General features: G+C 41.1%; 1 protein-coding gene across 3 annotated transcripts in view; it reads left to right on the top strand.

Moving 5' to 3' along the window:
• LOC117957694 (neurabin-2-like) overlaps nt 1-17,829 on the top strand; it is a 39,145-nt gene that overhangs the window by 12,782 nt on the left and 8,534 nt on the right. For 2 of the 3 annotated variants that reach the window (XM_034893630.1, XM_034893629.1), the window contains exons 3-7: nt 1,340-1,572; nt 2,066-2,476; nt 3,582-4,289; nt 13,289-13,421; nt 15,502-15,622. In XM_034893630.1, the coding sequence (XP_034749521.1) occupies nt 1,340-1,572; nt 2,066-2,476; nt 3,582-4,289; nt 13,289-13,421; nt 15,502-15,622 (1,606 nt within the window). The remainder of the gene's footprint in view (nt 1-1,339; nt 1,573-2,065; nt 2,477-3,581; nt 4,290-13,288; nt 13,422-15,501; nt 15,623-17,829) is intronic. The other variant, XM_034893631.1, reaches the window with a different exon arrangement.

Here is a 17,829-nt window from a genome sequence, read left to right as displayed (position 1 = left end):
ACCTGTAGTCAGGTGGAAGTTGGGTAAAGCTATTGTCACTACCCGATGTGAGTCGAGTGCAGATTTGAGTCACACATGCGTCCTTTTGCAACAAGTAGCCTACAAGATGCTAACGAGAGACTTCTGTAATGTCAACACAGTAAAAATGGACCTACTTAACAAAGTTGGTTCACTCCTGGCTACAAGTTAGCATCAAACACAACAGAGGCTGTCCGTTGAATGGCTTTTTGAGCTAAAGTTAGCAATCAAACAATCATGGATAGCTAAACTGTTTTTGAAATGACTGCTAGCTTAGCTACAAGCTAGCAATCAAACACAACTAAAGCTGTCACTTAAATGGTGTTTTGCGCTAACATTACCAATCAAGCAATCATACATAGCTAAAACCCCCTGACCCCCTCACCTGAACAGCCTTTGTCCAATCCAATTGTCCAAATAGCTTAGCAACTGTAACGTTTTGGACTTTCCACATGTTGCAGTGGTGTGTAAGGGGCTGTAATAGGAGCAATATTTAGTATCTTAAGAGTTATTAACATTTTGTAAACCGTAAACATAACAACAAAAGTGTGAGGAATGGAATAAACTGTGTGTATAGGCTCTAATGTAAGCTGCAAATGCTACCACGCCTGGCTAATTAACGTACTATCTACATTGTAAGGGCTTCCAAGGGTTCCTTTTCAAGGCTAAGTACATTGCTTTGTTGGATTACATGCATTTGAGACTGTTATTACATTTATAACCCCCGGACTAACTAGCTCTACACTGCAAAAAAATAATAATGCTGTTTCTTTATTTGTCCTGTCTTCTGCATTGATCATCAGCTGGAGGACACTGACCGTTTAGCTTTAGCCTCAGCCTCAGCCTTTTAGCACAATACCATGTATGTAGCCATCAAGTGCATACTTGAGTAATGCACTTTTACAGTGTTCTCTTTTTAAAACTACTCAGCTGGAAACATTTAAAAGTCAGCTGCTAGCTAAAGTTATCTTTAGTAGCTATCATTAGCTAGCTACAGCCATTGTTTTCTGGCATACAGTACGTATGGCAGAAAAAGTGTACTATAACCAATTTTCTTTTGGTAATACAAGTATTAACCTTAGTGGTTGAGAAATGCATATTTACTCTGGAAGAAACATAAAGAGTCAAACATCAGTTTTATGATATTAATACTGTAATACTATGTGCAATAAAAAAAATAATGTAACACCAAGCTGCTGTTCATTTACAGGAACAAAATCTAGTTTATTACTTATCTTGGGTTTTGCTAATGAAACCTAAGTTGTGTGAAACTGGATTTCTTTTATTTAACAAACTTCTCTCTTTCCCTTTTTGCTCTTAGCCATCTTTCCAATTAACTTTGGCAACTCATTGGCAGGTGTAGAGCAGGGGGTAAAACTGTCCCTACCGAGGGCGTCCAGCCTTAACGAGAACGTGGACCACAGTGCCCTGCTCAAACTGGGGGCCACGGTCTCAGAGAGGGTCAACCGTTTTGACGCCAAACCAGGCGGAGAAGGCGGGGGCTTCTCCAAGCTCCAGGAGACCAGGAGGATCTTCGAACAGCGGACTCTACAGGTCAGAAGGGTAGTTGTTACTTAAGGCTCTGACACACCAAACAGACGGCCAAGAACTGGTTGCAACAAAAAATGCACTTGAACACACCGCAGAGACTACGGTCGATGGCCAACTACCATGTACGTGTACCGTGCCTGAGTGAGAGGAAATGACTCCATGCCAGCAGTAATCTATTTGTCATTCAAAAAGGGAAACAGAGTTCAAACATTGCTATGATACCCAAACATTATGGCCTTTAAATAAAATTTCAGATTAGAGCATAGTATAATAACATTTATTTTGTAATTTGTCGGTATATGTTGTTTGCCATATATGGACCTAATGTGTTTTATAGAAGGAACGTTCAGTCGTCATTTTTGGCCAGTTTTGACAGCTCTATGTGCATTGGATGGATCAGATGAGATGAAAAATGAGAAAAATTCTTATGTGTGCATTCTTCACAGTTCTGATTCTGATTCAAGACCATTTGACTGACTGACTATTTCTCTTTCAGGAGAAGCAAGCTGCCACCAACCGGATCCTGCTGAAGAAGGAGCGGGCTTCGGGATTCCAGGACAGTCGTCTAGATGTAGTGGCTCGCTTTAACGGCTCCACCGAGGCTTTGGACCGACTGGACGACCCCCCCGCTCCCTCTCCCGTTCCTGCTACTCTTCCCGCACCAGCACCTATTCCTGCACCGGCAACTCTTGCCGCACCGGCTACTCTTGCCGCACCAGCTACTCTTCCTGCTGCGGCGGCTTCAGTTGGGCCCAGTGACGCCGTCAGTCCTACCGTGAGTCAGCTCAGTGCCGTGTTCGAGAAGACCGAATCGCAAAACAATCTCCACGCCCCCCAACGTCGGTCAGGCCCTGCCCTAGCACCAAAGCCCAAACCTCCAGCCAGAGCGGAGGCTACCGGGAGAAAGGTGAGGAGTAAGGCTGGGTATCGTTAAAAAAAAATTAAATACGATACCAATACCAATACCTTGACTATAATACCGGTTCCTCAATAGTACCTTTATTCCATACCAATTTTATAAAAATCCATTTCAACAAAATGAAATGTTGCTTTCGTCTCTGTGCGTAACATATAGTTTTTCCCGCCTGCCTATAAGACATGTAACGTTAGACATGCTGCTGGGTTATTGGCCCAATGACACCGATAAGATTTACTTAGGTATTGAAATTTGGTATTGAATGACAAGGCATTTTTCAATACTTACACTAATTCAGTAGGTACCTAAAATTATCAAATTCGGTACCTAAGCTTAGTGAGAAGATTTGACTTTAAAGCGCCCATATTATGCTCATTTTCAGGGTCATACTCCTATTTTAATGTTTAAATGTTGGAGTTTTAAAAAAACACCATATTTTTGTTGTACCGCACATAGCTGCAGATCCTGTTTTCACCCTGTGTGTTTTGGTCTCTGGTTTAGCCACAGAGTGAGACCTCTCACTTCTTTACTATCTTTGTGGGAGTCACACATGCACAGTAGCTACAGTAGGTAAGATCACATCAGCTCTTTCTCCAACTTTGGTCAGTGCAAGGCAGGATTAGCTGGGAGACTCCTTCTAAACAAGGGCCCACTTGTGGAATACCTGCAGAACAGGGACAGGAAGTAGTTCTTTTGGAGATTACGGTGAACTATTCAATTCAATTCAATTCAATTCAATTTCAATTCAATTAGTGTGTGTGTGTGTGTGTTGTAGCCGTAGACGTAGACGTAGAAAGCCGTGCAAATTTTGAACAGCTCACCCTGAGACCGAAGTCAGAGGACATTCAGAAACTGGATCTTACTCACAACAGCATGGCTAGTTTTTTTTTCCAAGTTTGTAAGTGTGTGGAAGCACCAGAGACTCAAAATAACACTCCAAATCCCAGAATTTTTTTTTCCTAATATGGGCACTTTAAAAAATGCAGGAAATCACAAATTGTGTTTAGAAGTAAAGAGGGAACCAGAAACTATGGATAAATGATAAAATGATCTCTCTATCTCTCTCTCTCTATCTCTCTGTCTCTCTCTCTCTCAGGGGAAGCTGCTCCCTCCAGGTAAAGAGGATGGCGGGGGGGTGGGACTCGTTTGCGTCCAGGCAGCAGAACTAGCAGAAGTGAGCGGATCTCTACATGGGAACTCAGAAGGGAAGGCCAGCGAGGAGAAGGATGGGTTCAGACAGTCGGGAGAACAGCTCCCCAACTCCTCCTGCTCCTACTCTTCCTCATCGACGTCTTCCTCTTCAGACGCCAAACCAGAGTCGGAGGCCCATCCAACGACGACTGAAGCCAGGGGCTCAAGTACAGTGGCTGCCCCCGAGCAAGAACCCCAAGTTGGTGAGCCAGATGGCTCCACGGGGGGGTCAGAGGCCGGAGCCAGGTTGGTGCAAGCCGACGTTCACGCCTCGCTGGAAAACGGAGAAAAAGAGCCTCCAGGTTCCTCTCCCTCCCCGGAGGAGAGAGGAGAGGACTCTGAGAGGGGAGGGGAGGAAGGCGAGGAGGAGGATAACGATGAGGATGGCTCCAGGAAGGAGGATTACTCTGAGGGTGATCTGGTGGACATCAGTGCGTACAGCGGGCTCGGCGAGGAGGACTCTGGGGGCAGCCAGCTAGACGACGAAGAGGATGACGAAGATGAGGAGGCGTATCAGCCGGAGACCAGCTGTTCCGAGATCCCGGGTCTCCCAGAGGAAGAGGAGCCGCCGCCACCTAATAGGAAGATTAAATTCAGCACAGGGCCAATCACGGTGAGTGATATTTTGTCCGACGTAATTACTTTTACTTTTCAGAACACTCGGTCAGAGCCTTAAATATCTCCTCAGACGAGCAGTTGTTTTTAAAATGGTGACCATCATCGCACACATTAGAAGATTTAATACCGACAATGTGGCCCCAAGAGACCGTCCTCCCCCCCCCAAAAAAACAGACCGCGGCAGACAGAACAAATGACATCGGCAGTTTGTTTAATGCGAAGTCACAGTGAATCACGGCAATGCCGATAAAGCAGTTACAAGTGTGGTTAGACTTTTCAATACTCCATGCAGACAGCGTTCGCTTCGATATAAAATAGGTTTACTGTAAACTATGGACATTGTGTAGTCCCAAATCTCATTGTTTAAATATTTTGTGTAAGCACCAATAGTCAACCTTACAATATCCCCATCCATGTATTTGATAAAAAATATTGTGAAATACTGTGCTTTCCTCCACCCTAGAAATAAATAGCATCAAGCTTGGGAACATAGTGGAGCATTTAGCAATTAAAGAGCCTGATCTCTTTCTCAGGAGTTGGTGGAGACTGAAAAAACAGAGCCTAAGGAAAAGTAAATGTATCAAATAGCCCGAAACATCTCAAACGCACACACATGTAACAACTTCTAAGGATGTCATAAGTTGTGTTTACAGCTTGTTTCAGTGCTGCCAAGTCCAATCAATGAATGAAGGTTAAATGATGACAGACTATGAGATAGTGGGCTTTAGTTGTTTAATTGACATGGTGAGTCCTGGACAGTTGGTATCTGATAATTACATCATAAAATGGGAGAAAAAAGACGTACATGTGTGTGTGCTCTGCTGTCTAAGAGAAAAAGATTAAGGAAATGATTGAAAAGACTTCCTGCTTTAACATCACACACACGGGTTACTGGAGGGTTTCGCCACAATATTTCCTGCTGACTCTATCTCAAACTGTGTGTGTGTGTGTTCCTTTGAACTAAGATTTAGATTTAACAGAAACTCTTTTCTGTAGCTTGTCTCCCCCCCCACCCACCCACAGCGGCAGTCAGCTGGTTGAGCACTGTGCATTGTAAAACCTGTCTCAACGAGCTTTAATTATGTTATGTCAGTTAACGGCATACTTCCTCAGTGAGACAACTGAATACCATAGAACAGTGTTTCTCAAATGTGGGTACACGTACCCCATGAGTTTTTTTTTTTTAATGTAAATTTAAATTTATATTAACTATTATATGTTATGCATGATTCCTAAAATTTTACTATAATAGTGAATGAATTTAGTGATGGGTTCTAAACATTTGAAATTTAGCATTTATATGTTTTCAGTTACAAGAATGTTAATCTATCACTGTCGGCACTGTGTTGTTCCTCTTTACAAAGGCCTTTATTCTAATAAAAATGTTTCGCGCAGTTCAGGGGGTACTTTGCTGAAAAAATTATTTATAGGGGGCACATAATTAAAAAAGTTTGAGAATATATAACAAAAAATGTAATATGTAACGTAATCTATGAGAATGGGAAATAAGAAGCTTTGGTGTTGAAAAGCAAGATGTGTAGGAAGAAGTTAATGTCGTTAGACAGGACAAAGACTACATAATAGGTATCGACATTTTCACTGAGGTTCACTTTTACTCGGTAAAGTCCACCTATGCTGACTCTAAAACAGTTTTGATGTCAAGCCAAGTTTTTACAGTTTTTATGTCAAGCTGGGCGTCAGGTCAAAGAGGCATTCTTCACATTTTCTTGGACCTTAAAACGTGTAACCACTGACTTCTTTAGCCACAGTGCAGCTAAAAGTAGAGATGTGGCCTGATGCAGCGTTATTTGCTACCAGGGTAACTGCCACAGTTAGCTGCCTGGTAAATCATGTCAAACCAGCATGTGCTTCTGATGTGCAATTAACTGTCCTCAGATTCAGAAAACCTCTTTTTGTTCAATATCATAAAACAAAGCATCACGGTACAAACATAACGTACATAGCCTGACGCATGTCTCTTGTTCAGAGCATCCAACTCCATTCAACTTTAACAAACACACAGAGAAGTAGTTATTGGTGATAAAGTGTAAAAAATTGGTTGCTAGACATATTTTTTTTAAGATTATTGTTTTGGGCATTTTAGGCCTTTAATGGACAGGACAGTTGAAGTTATGAAAGGGGAGAGAGAGGGGGAGTGACATGCAGCAAAGGGCCGCAGGCTGGATTCGAACCCGGGCCAGCTGCGTCGAGGAGTAAACCTCTATACATGGGCACCCGCTCTAGCAACTGAGCTATCTGGGTGCCCGGTTGCTAGACATTTTAGTCATAATGATTCAGCTGTTTGCTGGCCACTGCTTTAAAACCAGCTTTCATTTCCTTTAGCCCCTGACCCAGCTCTTTCTCCATTCTCTTTAGAGCAGGGGTCTTCAGCGTTTTTTAAGCCAAGGACCCGTTAACTGAAAGAAAGACGGAGCAAGGACCCACTACTACATATATTGTATAAAATTAAGGTGGATATTTAACTGGGGCCACAAGAACGTGTGGGCTACCTAAAGCCTTCATACATACCTTTTTCTTTTGCATAGACTAGCCCACTTAGCTATTAAAATGACAATAGTTGTCATGATTTAGTAATCATGTTTTATTGTTAAACATTCATGTGGCACACTGAATCCTTAACTGTATCTGGGGATGGTTACCTTGTGACTAACTTACCGATCATCAATGTTTTCTTCAAAAGTAGGCTGATTTATATTTGCTAATAATATGTTGATTCATGTGTTAAGATATTTTCTTTTCTTGGAAACTTTCAAAAAATGTACTAAAATTTGGCGGCCCCCCTGCAGTAACTCGGAGGATCCCATGAGGGTCCCAGACCCCCTATTGAAGATCTCTGCTGTAGAAGGTCACTGTGAACAGTGTGACAATAAGGTTCATCATAAAGCTACATTAACCTTACCTAGTCACAGTCAACAGTGAGACTCCAATGAGATTCAGGATATGAAATGTGATGTGAAGAATTCCGTTTTCATAAATAAATCAAAAAAGAAAGTTGTAAACAGGTTTACCTTTTACAAACAATCGAGGATGCGTTTGTGGTATGGGCCTAGAAAACTAAGATAGTCAAGGTAGTTTCTTTATGGACTTTTTTTAGGATTTAGAAATAATCAATAATTTAAAACAAATCTGTGTTTAAATATTGATGTGACGCTCATCCTTGCATTTCCCAAACCTTTCCAGCACACTTTGATCGTCAACTGTCTCTGGTTGGCCAAAATCACACATTAAATTCTAGTGAGAAATGAAGGCTAGTAGTAGGCTCTGGGTTAGCGTTGTTGTATTGAGAAATGATCTGAATGTGTGTGATCATGCAATGCGCAGCACGGGTTAAAGGTTAGTCCCATCAAACACAAGTAACATTACCATAAAAAAATTAATGTTAGCATCAACAAAAATGAACAGAATGTAAAAAGTTACTTAGCACACAAAAGTAACATTAGTATAGAATAAGTAACTTTAGCATAATAAAGTAACGTTAGACTTAAAAGGTAATGTCAGCATAATTAAGAGCACAGAAGCCCCTCATTCTGCATATTATACTGCTAATGTCACACTAACAACTTTATTAATGATAACACATTAAGAATAAAACAGTCAAGTATAAGTATAAATTATTTATATAGCATTAAAGAACTTCTGCTAAATTTGTGCTAAACTTCACTCTTTGTCTGCAACGACACCTGATAGCAAAGGGAGAAACAGATTTTAAAAAGCAAGGATGTGACTCTGTGATTGGCCCTTGCAATTTGTGTTCAATTCTGATTGGTTAAGCAGGAAGGTAAACGCCTCCAACAGCTGATTCCATTGAGGAAGAGAGCATTGATTAAATCAGCTGAGCTATATTTAAATCAGGAGGGTCTAGTTGCAGATATGCGACAGTTATTCGCAGCAAAAAAGTACATTAGGATAACAGCTCAATTGATTTAGGAGTGCACTCATTAAAGTTAGGTCTTCCTGAAAGAATTTACGCTGAGCTACATTTCACAGCTTTTTGAATGATGCCTTGGCAGATGTATGGGAATAAAAGCAACAGCAGTGGCAATAATATTTGACCTCTTTAACAAATGTCTATATCTAATATATGGGTTCCTTTTAACCACATTATCACAAAAAATGGATTGGATTCCATACAACGCTCTTTGCAAATACATTTGATCACTTTCATTCCTGACAAAACTTCTAACTTCTTCTATTAGATCTCTTACTTCTTAACTATTAGTCAAAATAATTCATAATTTCTGCTTTTTAACTCAAATAGGTATTATTCTATATAAATGAGGGTTATTGACCATGAATTTCAAAAGTACTGTAAAACTAGTGGTAGTGAGGTGGTGTTATTAAAAAAAAAAAAAAAGTAAGAAAAAGGGGCAGAAATTACACTTTTTTGTCCGTTTTTGGTTAATAATATATAATTATTAATAATCATGTTATTTATTTATTTGATTCAGAAGTTAACTTCAGCCAAATAGGTATATTCATATTGTAATTGAGTGGCAGGATGTCTGTAGCTTGTCTTTCATGTTCAGAGAGGTGTTCTGCAGCAGGGAACAGAGCCAGTGAACTGAGACACACTGCCTGGGCATGTTGGCGGTTGTTACTCAATTTCAGAACTGGTTGGTACTTCAAGGAAAAGTCAGCCAGGAGAGCTCAAACCTCCTCCGGTACTTAGCAAGTCTCCAACCTGCCTCCACAGCACGTCAGTTTGCAAAAATGTCCTCCACATTTGATAGCATGTGATGACAGCACTGTTTAGGAACTTATATTCAAAGTTCTGGATGATGTTCTTCCACAGTAGCCCATAAACACAACGTAATGGTAAAGAATTATAAATGAGAAACAAATTTAGAAAACCTGTTAAAGTAGGTAGGTTGTCCTGCATCTCACTTTTACTGACACATAACTGGGTTTGTCCATGTTAGGTTGTACACAAGGCTACCCCTGTACATCTGCAAAAAGCAGTTGGAATGTACCTGGGTGTGTTTGTTTTCCTTTAAAACTCATGTGTGAACACACCCCCCTTACACACACACACACACACACACACACACACACACGCACACACACACACACACACACACACACACATAAAGGCAAAGGGAAGCTGATAAGAAACACAAGTGGAGCTTTGTTTGGAAGAAATTGTGTGTTCATTGGTGTGAGCTGCTAATTAAGTCGTCCTTTTAAAAGAGTTAAAGGGTGCACCCAATCCTGATTGTAATCATTGATGCAATTTAGAGAAGCCGAGCAGGATTGTGGTTGTGGCTCTGTTGTGTCAGGGAGATTTGGAGGGGTTTGGCCTCTCTTCACCTCCAGCATGAACACCTCCACAAAGTGTCAGAAAATAGTGAAAAATGCCCATGGAATTTTCCATTTTTAATTGTGAGCCCTGTATCGTATTGTGAGGCACATTGTAATTACCTTAGTGTTTATGTTCCCATTGTGTGTTTCATGCCAGTAAAGACTGAGAGACAAGAGTCTCTGGTAGCGTCCTTGCCCAATCTTGATCCAGTTACCTGCCTGAAATCCAGCTGACTAGAGTGACTCAGGATAATTCGCCACTCAGCCAACGTGGATTACCAGCAAGTCTGCTTCGTTCTTAGCTTCAGTGTTTATATATTGTAGTTAATTTTATTCTTTATTGTTTTTTTAAGTAATTGTTGAGCAAGTGCTCTAGTAAGCTAGTAGTTGCTGCTATTGTTCAACACAGGCATGCTGCATGGATCCTTCTGTCTTTATATATCATAGGACCTAATGTGATTCTAGATGCTAAAATCTATTTTGTCATTGGAATAGGTGGACAACCTGTGTGCACACTGCCAAGTGCCTTGATAATATAATATCCTAATGGAAAGCACGTTTGACCGTTGCCACGTGCACACGTACCAAAACAATCTTTCCTGCCATCGTGTCAAGAATATTTGCGTCTAAACGGATCCATTTGTAAATTACTCAACACGCCACTTCATATTGCGGGGAATAGGTGGCGTTGTTTCTGCTACAGAAATTAGCCAACAAATCAAGGAGAAGAGGCGGAGCATGCGTGTAAAGGAACATGTTATGTTATGAGACGTTGTTGCAGGGTAAGGGGTCAAAGGCTAGAGATTGAGGGGTGTGGCGACGATATCATCGATACGCAAGTATGCGGCTTCACTGTCCAAGCGAAGTGGCAAGGGGGCCGTTTTTAAATTTTTTCATCCTGAGACCACGTTTCAAAAAGCCCTAAGCTACCGAGTGTATCAACACAGGGTAAAGGGCATGAATGACCAGTTATGAATCATTCTATTTCAACATAATGGTCATTCATGCCCTTTTCCTGCTTATCTGAATCCATAGTCAGCTGTTAATGCTTTAAGGTTCCTGTGGGGACAGTTGAAGCACAATCTGAACCTCACTGTTATTGATTAATGGATTTATCAAGTAACTGAAAGTTAATGGGGGGGGGTGTTTTGGGCTCAGGGACCGTCTGTCAGGCTTGCTCAGATTTGTTCTGGAGCATTACATGAACAGAACCACAACTAAAAGCATTTTATTGATGCAGCTTGCTTTGTGCAAATGTTTTCTTTATTGAAAACAACATTGGTATATAGCCTACTGTAGTGTTCAATTTCACACTAACATTATCACTTGGAGCAAATAATCTCTCTCACAGTGTAACACTGTCCATCAATAAAAGGGTGAAAAACATACTTAGAAGAAGTGGGATAAGCTGTGTGCTTGGCCATCCAGTGGTATTTCAGACTGGACGTGCTGTAATGATTGCTCAGTTCACAACGACAAAACACACAGATCACTTTGGTCTTGTCAATAGAACATTTGGCAACTTTTAAAAAGGAAACTTTCCATTCAGAATCTTCTTGGCGTCCAGTTCGGCGTCTCGCGCTCACCATCCACTCAAAATGTAACATTACTATTCTTTGTCCGGCATTACTATTCTTTGGTTTTACTTTAACGCACGTAACTGACAGCATTAATAGCAATATGACATTTTTGAACTAAATATCTGTCCAGCATATTAGTTCAAAGCACAGCTGTACAACCTCACAGAGCCGCTAGGAGGGCTCTTAGTTTTGTTTAGTGTGAGAAAAGAAGATCAATTATTTGTTTGTACGCTCTTGTTGGTATTTTCGTGGCAAAGTACAGAGATTGTGTGTACAGGCATTACCCTGAAGCTTTATGTGAACACACATAAACACAGCTTTAAAGTTACTCAACAGGAAGGAAATGTGACTACAGGAAACAGTTTAACAATCACTCCCACTGACCGTGTGTGTGTGTGTGTGTGCGTGTGTGTGTGTGTGTGTGTGTTTGTGTTTGCGTGTGTTTGTGTCAGTCAGTCTTCTACATTCAGAGGAGTGTAAATAACACTGTAACTACTGTAACTGTAACTGCACATCCTACACATAAAGCCTTTGGCTGTGTCTCTGTCTTTAAAACACATTAGCACATCTGCTAGACAGGGACAGAGAGAGAGAGAGAGAGAGAGAGAGAGAGAGAGAGAAAGAGAGAGCAGGTCAGTACCAGCGCCAAACTCACGCTGGGCAAGCCTGTGGTTGCCACGGCAATGAAGCCACGTGATCATGGAGATGGTCACTGGGGAGACAGATGCTGCTGACCTTTTTAAGAGAGGGGGAGGGGTGTGATATATTCACACATGGTGTGTGATTTTATTCTCTTAAGGAGATGGGATATTTATGTAGATTTGTATGATATCCATGTACTGTTTTCCAACATTTGCTTCTTTAAGGGTAAGGGTAGTGCAATATGAGTTAGCAGCACAGGTGCAGAGTGGCTGCTGGATGATTTTATTGTCCATTAGCTCTCTCTCTCTCTCTCTCTCTCTCTCTCTCTCTCTCTCTCTCACTCTCAAAGGTGCAGTAGCTAGAATCCGAAGTATTGGCAGTGTTGGAATTAGTCAGATCCGTTACTTAAGTAAAAGTACTAATACCACACTTGTATGGTAATGTATTTGTTACAAGTAAAAGTCCTAAATCAAAAAATTTATTAAAAGTTAAAAGAACTCCATGCAGAAATATCCGTACATTTTAGAAACTGGAAGCGATCCAAACAGTTCTGTCAATCAACTAAGTGTTTAATTGGCAAATCATTTCAGCTTGACTTGTAGGTCTGAATATTGTTTGGTAATTTAATTTATAATAAAACCTCGTAGTTTATAAACTTCATGTGTTTTGTGAGTAGAAATTTTACTTTTGTAAAGTAACTAAAGTAACTAAAACGTTTTTGTTGGCTGTGGTATCAAAAGAGGTATCGAGGATCGTTTCTTTATACTAGTATTGTATTGGACTTTAAGGGCCTTTTTTTACACCTGCAAGTCCGAACAAAAGTTCATGTTTTTGATACATTGTGTTACGGTGGGGGGTGAGGTGAGGACCCAAAAGCAACAGGCAGCAGGCCGGAGGGAGCTTCACTAAAGTGTTTATTGAAAATGCAACAAAAGGAGAAAAAGGCAAAACAAGAGTTCCAAAAAACCAAAAACCGGCACGGGGGATGACAGGACCTACTCACAGGGAAGGCAGTAGTGCAGGCAACAAAACGTAGACTGGGGAAACTCACAGGCAAGAGGACTCGACGTGGACAGCAACAGCAAACAATGATCAAGCACGGGGGACGGAACAAGACACAGCACACAGGACCTGGGAAAACACTGAGACATTCACAAGGGGGCAGAAACGGGAAAACAAACCCAACAAAAACCCCAAACCACAACAACATTGTATACATTCAATTCAGATAGTTTTGGTTTCACACTGCAGTTATGCAAGCACACTAAAGAACTATACATGACATAACTACGTCCTGCAGTTGTCTCAAACGTGAGCCGCGTCTCCCGATACTTATCACTACGACCAATTGATTGGTCTGTAGTTATTTTGTCATAATACATGAACAGGTTGTATGCTGATGACACAATATTCACTATACGGCTTTCTGACCTTTGACCTTTTCTCTTTGTAGGTATTCACCACCTACTCTAATGAAGACTACGATCGGCGTAATGACGACGTTGACCCCATGGCGGCGTCAGCCGAGTACGAGCTGGAAAAAAGAGTCGAGAAGCTGGACCTGTTTCCTGTAGAGCTGGAGAAGGGTAAACACACACACACACACACGCACACACATACACATACATCTTCACACTCATTGACAGTCACTCAGTCAAGCCTCTTACAGTGAGGAAAATAAGTATTTGGACACCCTGCGATTCTGCAAGTTCTCCCACTTAGAAATCATGGAGGGGTCTGAAATTGTCATCGTAGGTGCATGTCCACTGTGATAATCTAAAAAAAAAAAGATCCAGAAATCACAAAGTATGATTTTTTTAACTATTTATTTGTAAGATACAGCTGCAAATAAGTATTTGAACACCTGTCTATCAGCTAGAATTCTGACCCTAAAAGACCTGTTAGTCTGCCTTCAAAATGTCCACCTCCACTCCATTTATTATCCTAAATTAGATGCACCTGTTTGAGGGCGTTAGCTAAATAAAAACACCTCTCCACCCTATACAATCAGTAAGAATCCATCTACTAACATGGCTAAGACCAAAGAGCTGTCCAAAGACACTAGAGACAAAATGTGTCCACTGTTGGAGCAATCATTAGAAAATGGAAGTAGCAAAACATGACTGTCAATCTCCCTTGGACTGGGGCTCCATACAAGATCTCACCTCGTGGGGTCTCAATGATCCTAAGAAAGGTGAGAAATCAGCCCAGAACTACACGGGAGGAGCTGGTCAATGACCTGAAAAGAGCTGGGACCACCGTTTCCAAGGTTACTGTTGGTAATGCACTAAGACGTCATGGTTTGAAATCATGCATGGCACGGAAGGTTCCCCTGCTTAAACCAGCACATGTCAAGGCCCGTCTTAAGTTTGCCAATGACCATTTGGAGGATCCAGAGGAGTCATGGGAGAAAGTCATGTGGTCAGATGAGACCAAAATAGAACTTTTTGGTCCTAATTCCACTAACCCTGTATGTAAGAAGACGAATGATGAGTACCATTCCAAGAACACAATCCCTACTGTGAAGCATGGGGGTGGTAGCATCATGCTTTGGGGGTGTTTTTCTGCACATGGGACAGGTTGACTGCACTGTATTAAGGAGAGGAGGACCGGGGCCATGTGTTGCGAGATTTTGGGGAACAACCTCCTTCCCTCAGTTAGAGCATTGAAGATGGGTCGAGGCTGGGTCTTCCAACATGACAATGACCCGAAGCACACAGCCAGGATAACCATGGAGGGGCTCTGGAAGAAGCATATCAAGGTTCTGGTGTGGCCTAGCCAGTCTCCAGACCTAAACCCAGTAGAGTATCTTTGGAGGGAGCTTAAAACTTTGTGTTTCTCAGCGACAGCCCAGAAACCTGACTGATCTAGAGAAGATCTGTGTGGAGGAGTGGGCCAAAATCCCTTCTGCAGTGTGTGCAAACCTGGTGAAAAACTACAGGAAACGTTTGACCTCTGTAATTGCCAACAAAGGCTACTGTACCAAATATTAACATGGATTTTCTCAGGTATTCAAATACTTATTTGCAGCTGTATCATACAAATAAATAGTTAAAAATTCATACATTGTGATTTCTGGATTTTTTTTTTTTTGATTATGTCTCTTACAGTGGACATGCACCTTCGATGACAATTTCAGACCCCTCCATGATTTCTAAGTGGGAGAACTTGCAAAATAGCAGGGTGTTCAAATCCTTATTTTCCTCACTGTATGTAACCATACACACACACACATGCACACTAACACACATGCACACGATTGAGAAGCTGCTCTTGGTGGACATACTCTACTTACAACTCCATTATCCCCTTATGGGATTACATTTAGCATGGATTAGCCTAATTAGCAGGTAGTAATTCTGAAGGTAATGGATTGGAACCAGCAACCATCCGTGACGGCTGCTCTCAGCACTGCTTGACAGCTTAAACACTGACTTATGTTTCATTTTTAAACGAGGATAAATATGTTACCTTAAGAAACGTTTTATAGCTTTGACTGTCACCTCAGACTGTATCTGGTGATAGGTAACTTTGTAGCTATACCAAAAGAATGAATACATATACCTAAAAACAAAATTAACATATTGACATGTTCTATAAAGATGCAATTCACTGTGATATTTAGTGTGTGTGTGTGTGTGTGTGTGTGTGTGTGTGTGTGCACAGACGGTGATGGTCTGGGTATCAGTATTATAGGTATGGGTGCAGGAGCTGATATGGGTCTGGAGAAACTGGGGATCTTTGTTAAGACTGTCACCGACGGAGGAGCTGCACAGAGAGATGGCAGGTACCCTGTCCACCTCCTTTATACATCTTCATCTGTGTCTCACGCAGGATTTATTTATGTTTTGAGCACTTTTAGGTCTCTATTTGACAGGACAGCTTAAGACAGGAAAGGGAGGGCGAGAAGGGGAATGACATGAAGCACAGTGGAGCAGCAGTATGGACAGATGAGCTACCCTGTGCCCCTCACGCAGAATTGTTAATGCTCGGTTATCTGAAAAACAGAATAATATGTCATTTAGACTGTCTATACATCATTCTATACGTCACAGTGTTGGTGGTTTGCAGCCTGAACAATTAAAATATTCCAGTTTTGACATTGTCTTAAACAGACGGGCACTGTGGTTTCACCAAACGTTGCTTAGACTGTTTTCAGCTGTGGATTGATTCAGCTGTATTTTTTATTACACAGTACATGACAGAATTGCACTGCGTATAGACAAATCCGGCTGTAGACCGTCCACAATTACTGCAGTTTCACCTCACTTAAACTGGCACAAAGCACTGTAATTTATGTAAAGGTTTTCCTTTTTTAAGCACTTTTACCAGGAAAACTGTAGAACCAATTATATGGTGAAAATATAGTTATCAAGTCCCATTAAAATAACAACCTTTCAACAAGATATAGTACAGTTATACCAGTCAGCCTTTGATCTTTTCTATTTTAAACTTTCATCAGCTGCTCCAACAACAGAATGAATTAATTAATACTGTTTATTGATCCCCATTGGGGAAATTACAATTTACACTCTGTTTGTTAGTGATCACTACACACAGGCCTGAATACACACACAGGCTCAGAATCTGTTCATGCACTGATGGAGAGATGTCAGAGTGAGTGGGCTGCCAGCTGGACCAGCGCCCTAAGCGGTTGGGGGGGTATGGTGCCTTGCTCAAGGGCCCCTGGCATCTCTCAAGCTACCAATCCACACGCCTCACTTTGGTTAGGCCCTCCGGTTGCAAACCCAACTCCCTACGGACTAAGCTACTGCCACCCCAAAATTGAAAGACAAAAGCCTCTGCCCCATGACATAAATGTAACTTTCATTAATCTCAGTTGTTATTAAAGGAGAATTACGGTCGATTTCAACACGTAGCTCTGTTGTTTGTAAATTTGGAGTGCTGTCAGTAGACAGAAAAATTAAACCAATCGGTGCTGTGTACACTGTGGTATCCTCCTGCCAGAGTTATTACCCAACAGGCTTAAAAAGGGCAAGTTTTAAACGTGTTTTTAGTCTCTTAACATGTTAGAAATGTCATTAAAAGTGCCTACCCATGTGATCTGATTGCATCCAAGGGAATACAGTGGCTCTGACTGCTGTAGATGTGAAAGAGAGGCATAAATGTTGTGCTAATTCAGATCTGTTTAGGTCCGGTTTTCAGACGGAAAGACAAGTGCTTAGGGACCGTCTACAAACTACAAAACTGAAAAGAGATACAAAAATATTTAATAATTTAATGGTAAAATAAGGTAGTGTCTCCAAACTTACCTCAATTATAACTTGTCTCCTGCTAGTAATTTACTTAAAAAAATAAAAAAATAAGCATATGCTTATTTTTGAAAATAGTTTTGTATCTCTTTTCGGTGCTGTAGTCTGTAGACTGCCCCGAAGCACTCATCTTCCCCAATGAACTGAATGAACCTGCCCTCTTAGTCTTTACACCGTCATTGCAGCCAGGGAATGAGTGTAACGGCACTGTAGCAGCACTTCCTCCCTATATATAGTGTAGTTTTGACATCATAGCCTTACATAAGTCTTGATGGTTGGTTTAAAAGCACAGTTTCTGAATACGGGCAGTGTGCATTCTCTCTGTGGATTGAGTGTTTTAATACTATCACAGTATTTATATAGCACCTTGACCTTCTTTACAATCAAACAAGACGTGGAAATCTCACTTTCTACAATATAGGACTGAATAACGTTCATACAGACTACCTTTGTCTGTAGAAAGGGGGTGTAAAACCAGAACATCTATGCTCTCACTGTCAGCGTAATAAAGCATGTGTGTGCTTTCACCACCGCAGTAATGGGAGCACAACACACAGATTATTTATCTATGAACAGGCCAAAGATATTTAATAAATATTAAAAAAAATGCAAAAAGTTCAAGATGGGGACGTATTGTATCCATGTTGTGAGTTCTATTTTTTGTGTTAAAAAAAAGAAGTTAATCTAATTAAATAAAAAAGGGTAGAATAAGAAGAAACAC

The sequence above is a fragment of the Etheostoma cragini genome, chromosome 15 (assembly GCF_013103735.1).
Source record: "Etheostoma cragini isolate CJK2018 chromosome 15, CSU_Ecrag_1.0, whole genome shotgun sequence".
Lineage (NCBI taxonomy): Eukaryota > Metazoa > Chordata > Actinopteri > Perciformes > Percidae > Etheostoma > Etheostoma cragini.
The sequence above is the reverse complement of the archived record's forward strand: the minus strand, read 5'-3'. Positions and strand labels throughout refer to the sequence as shown.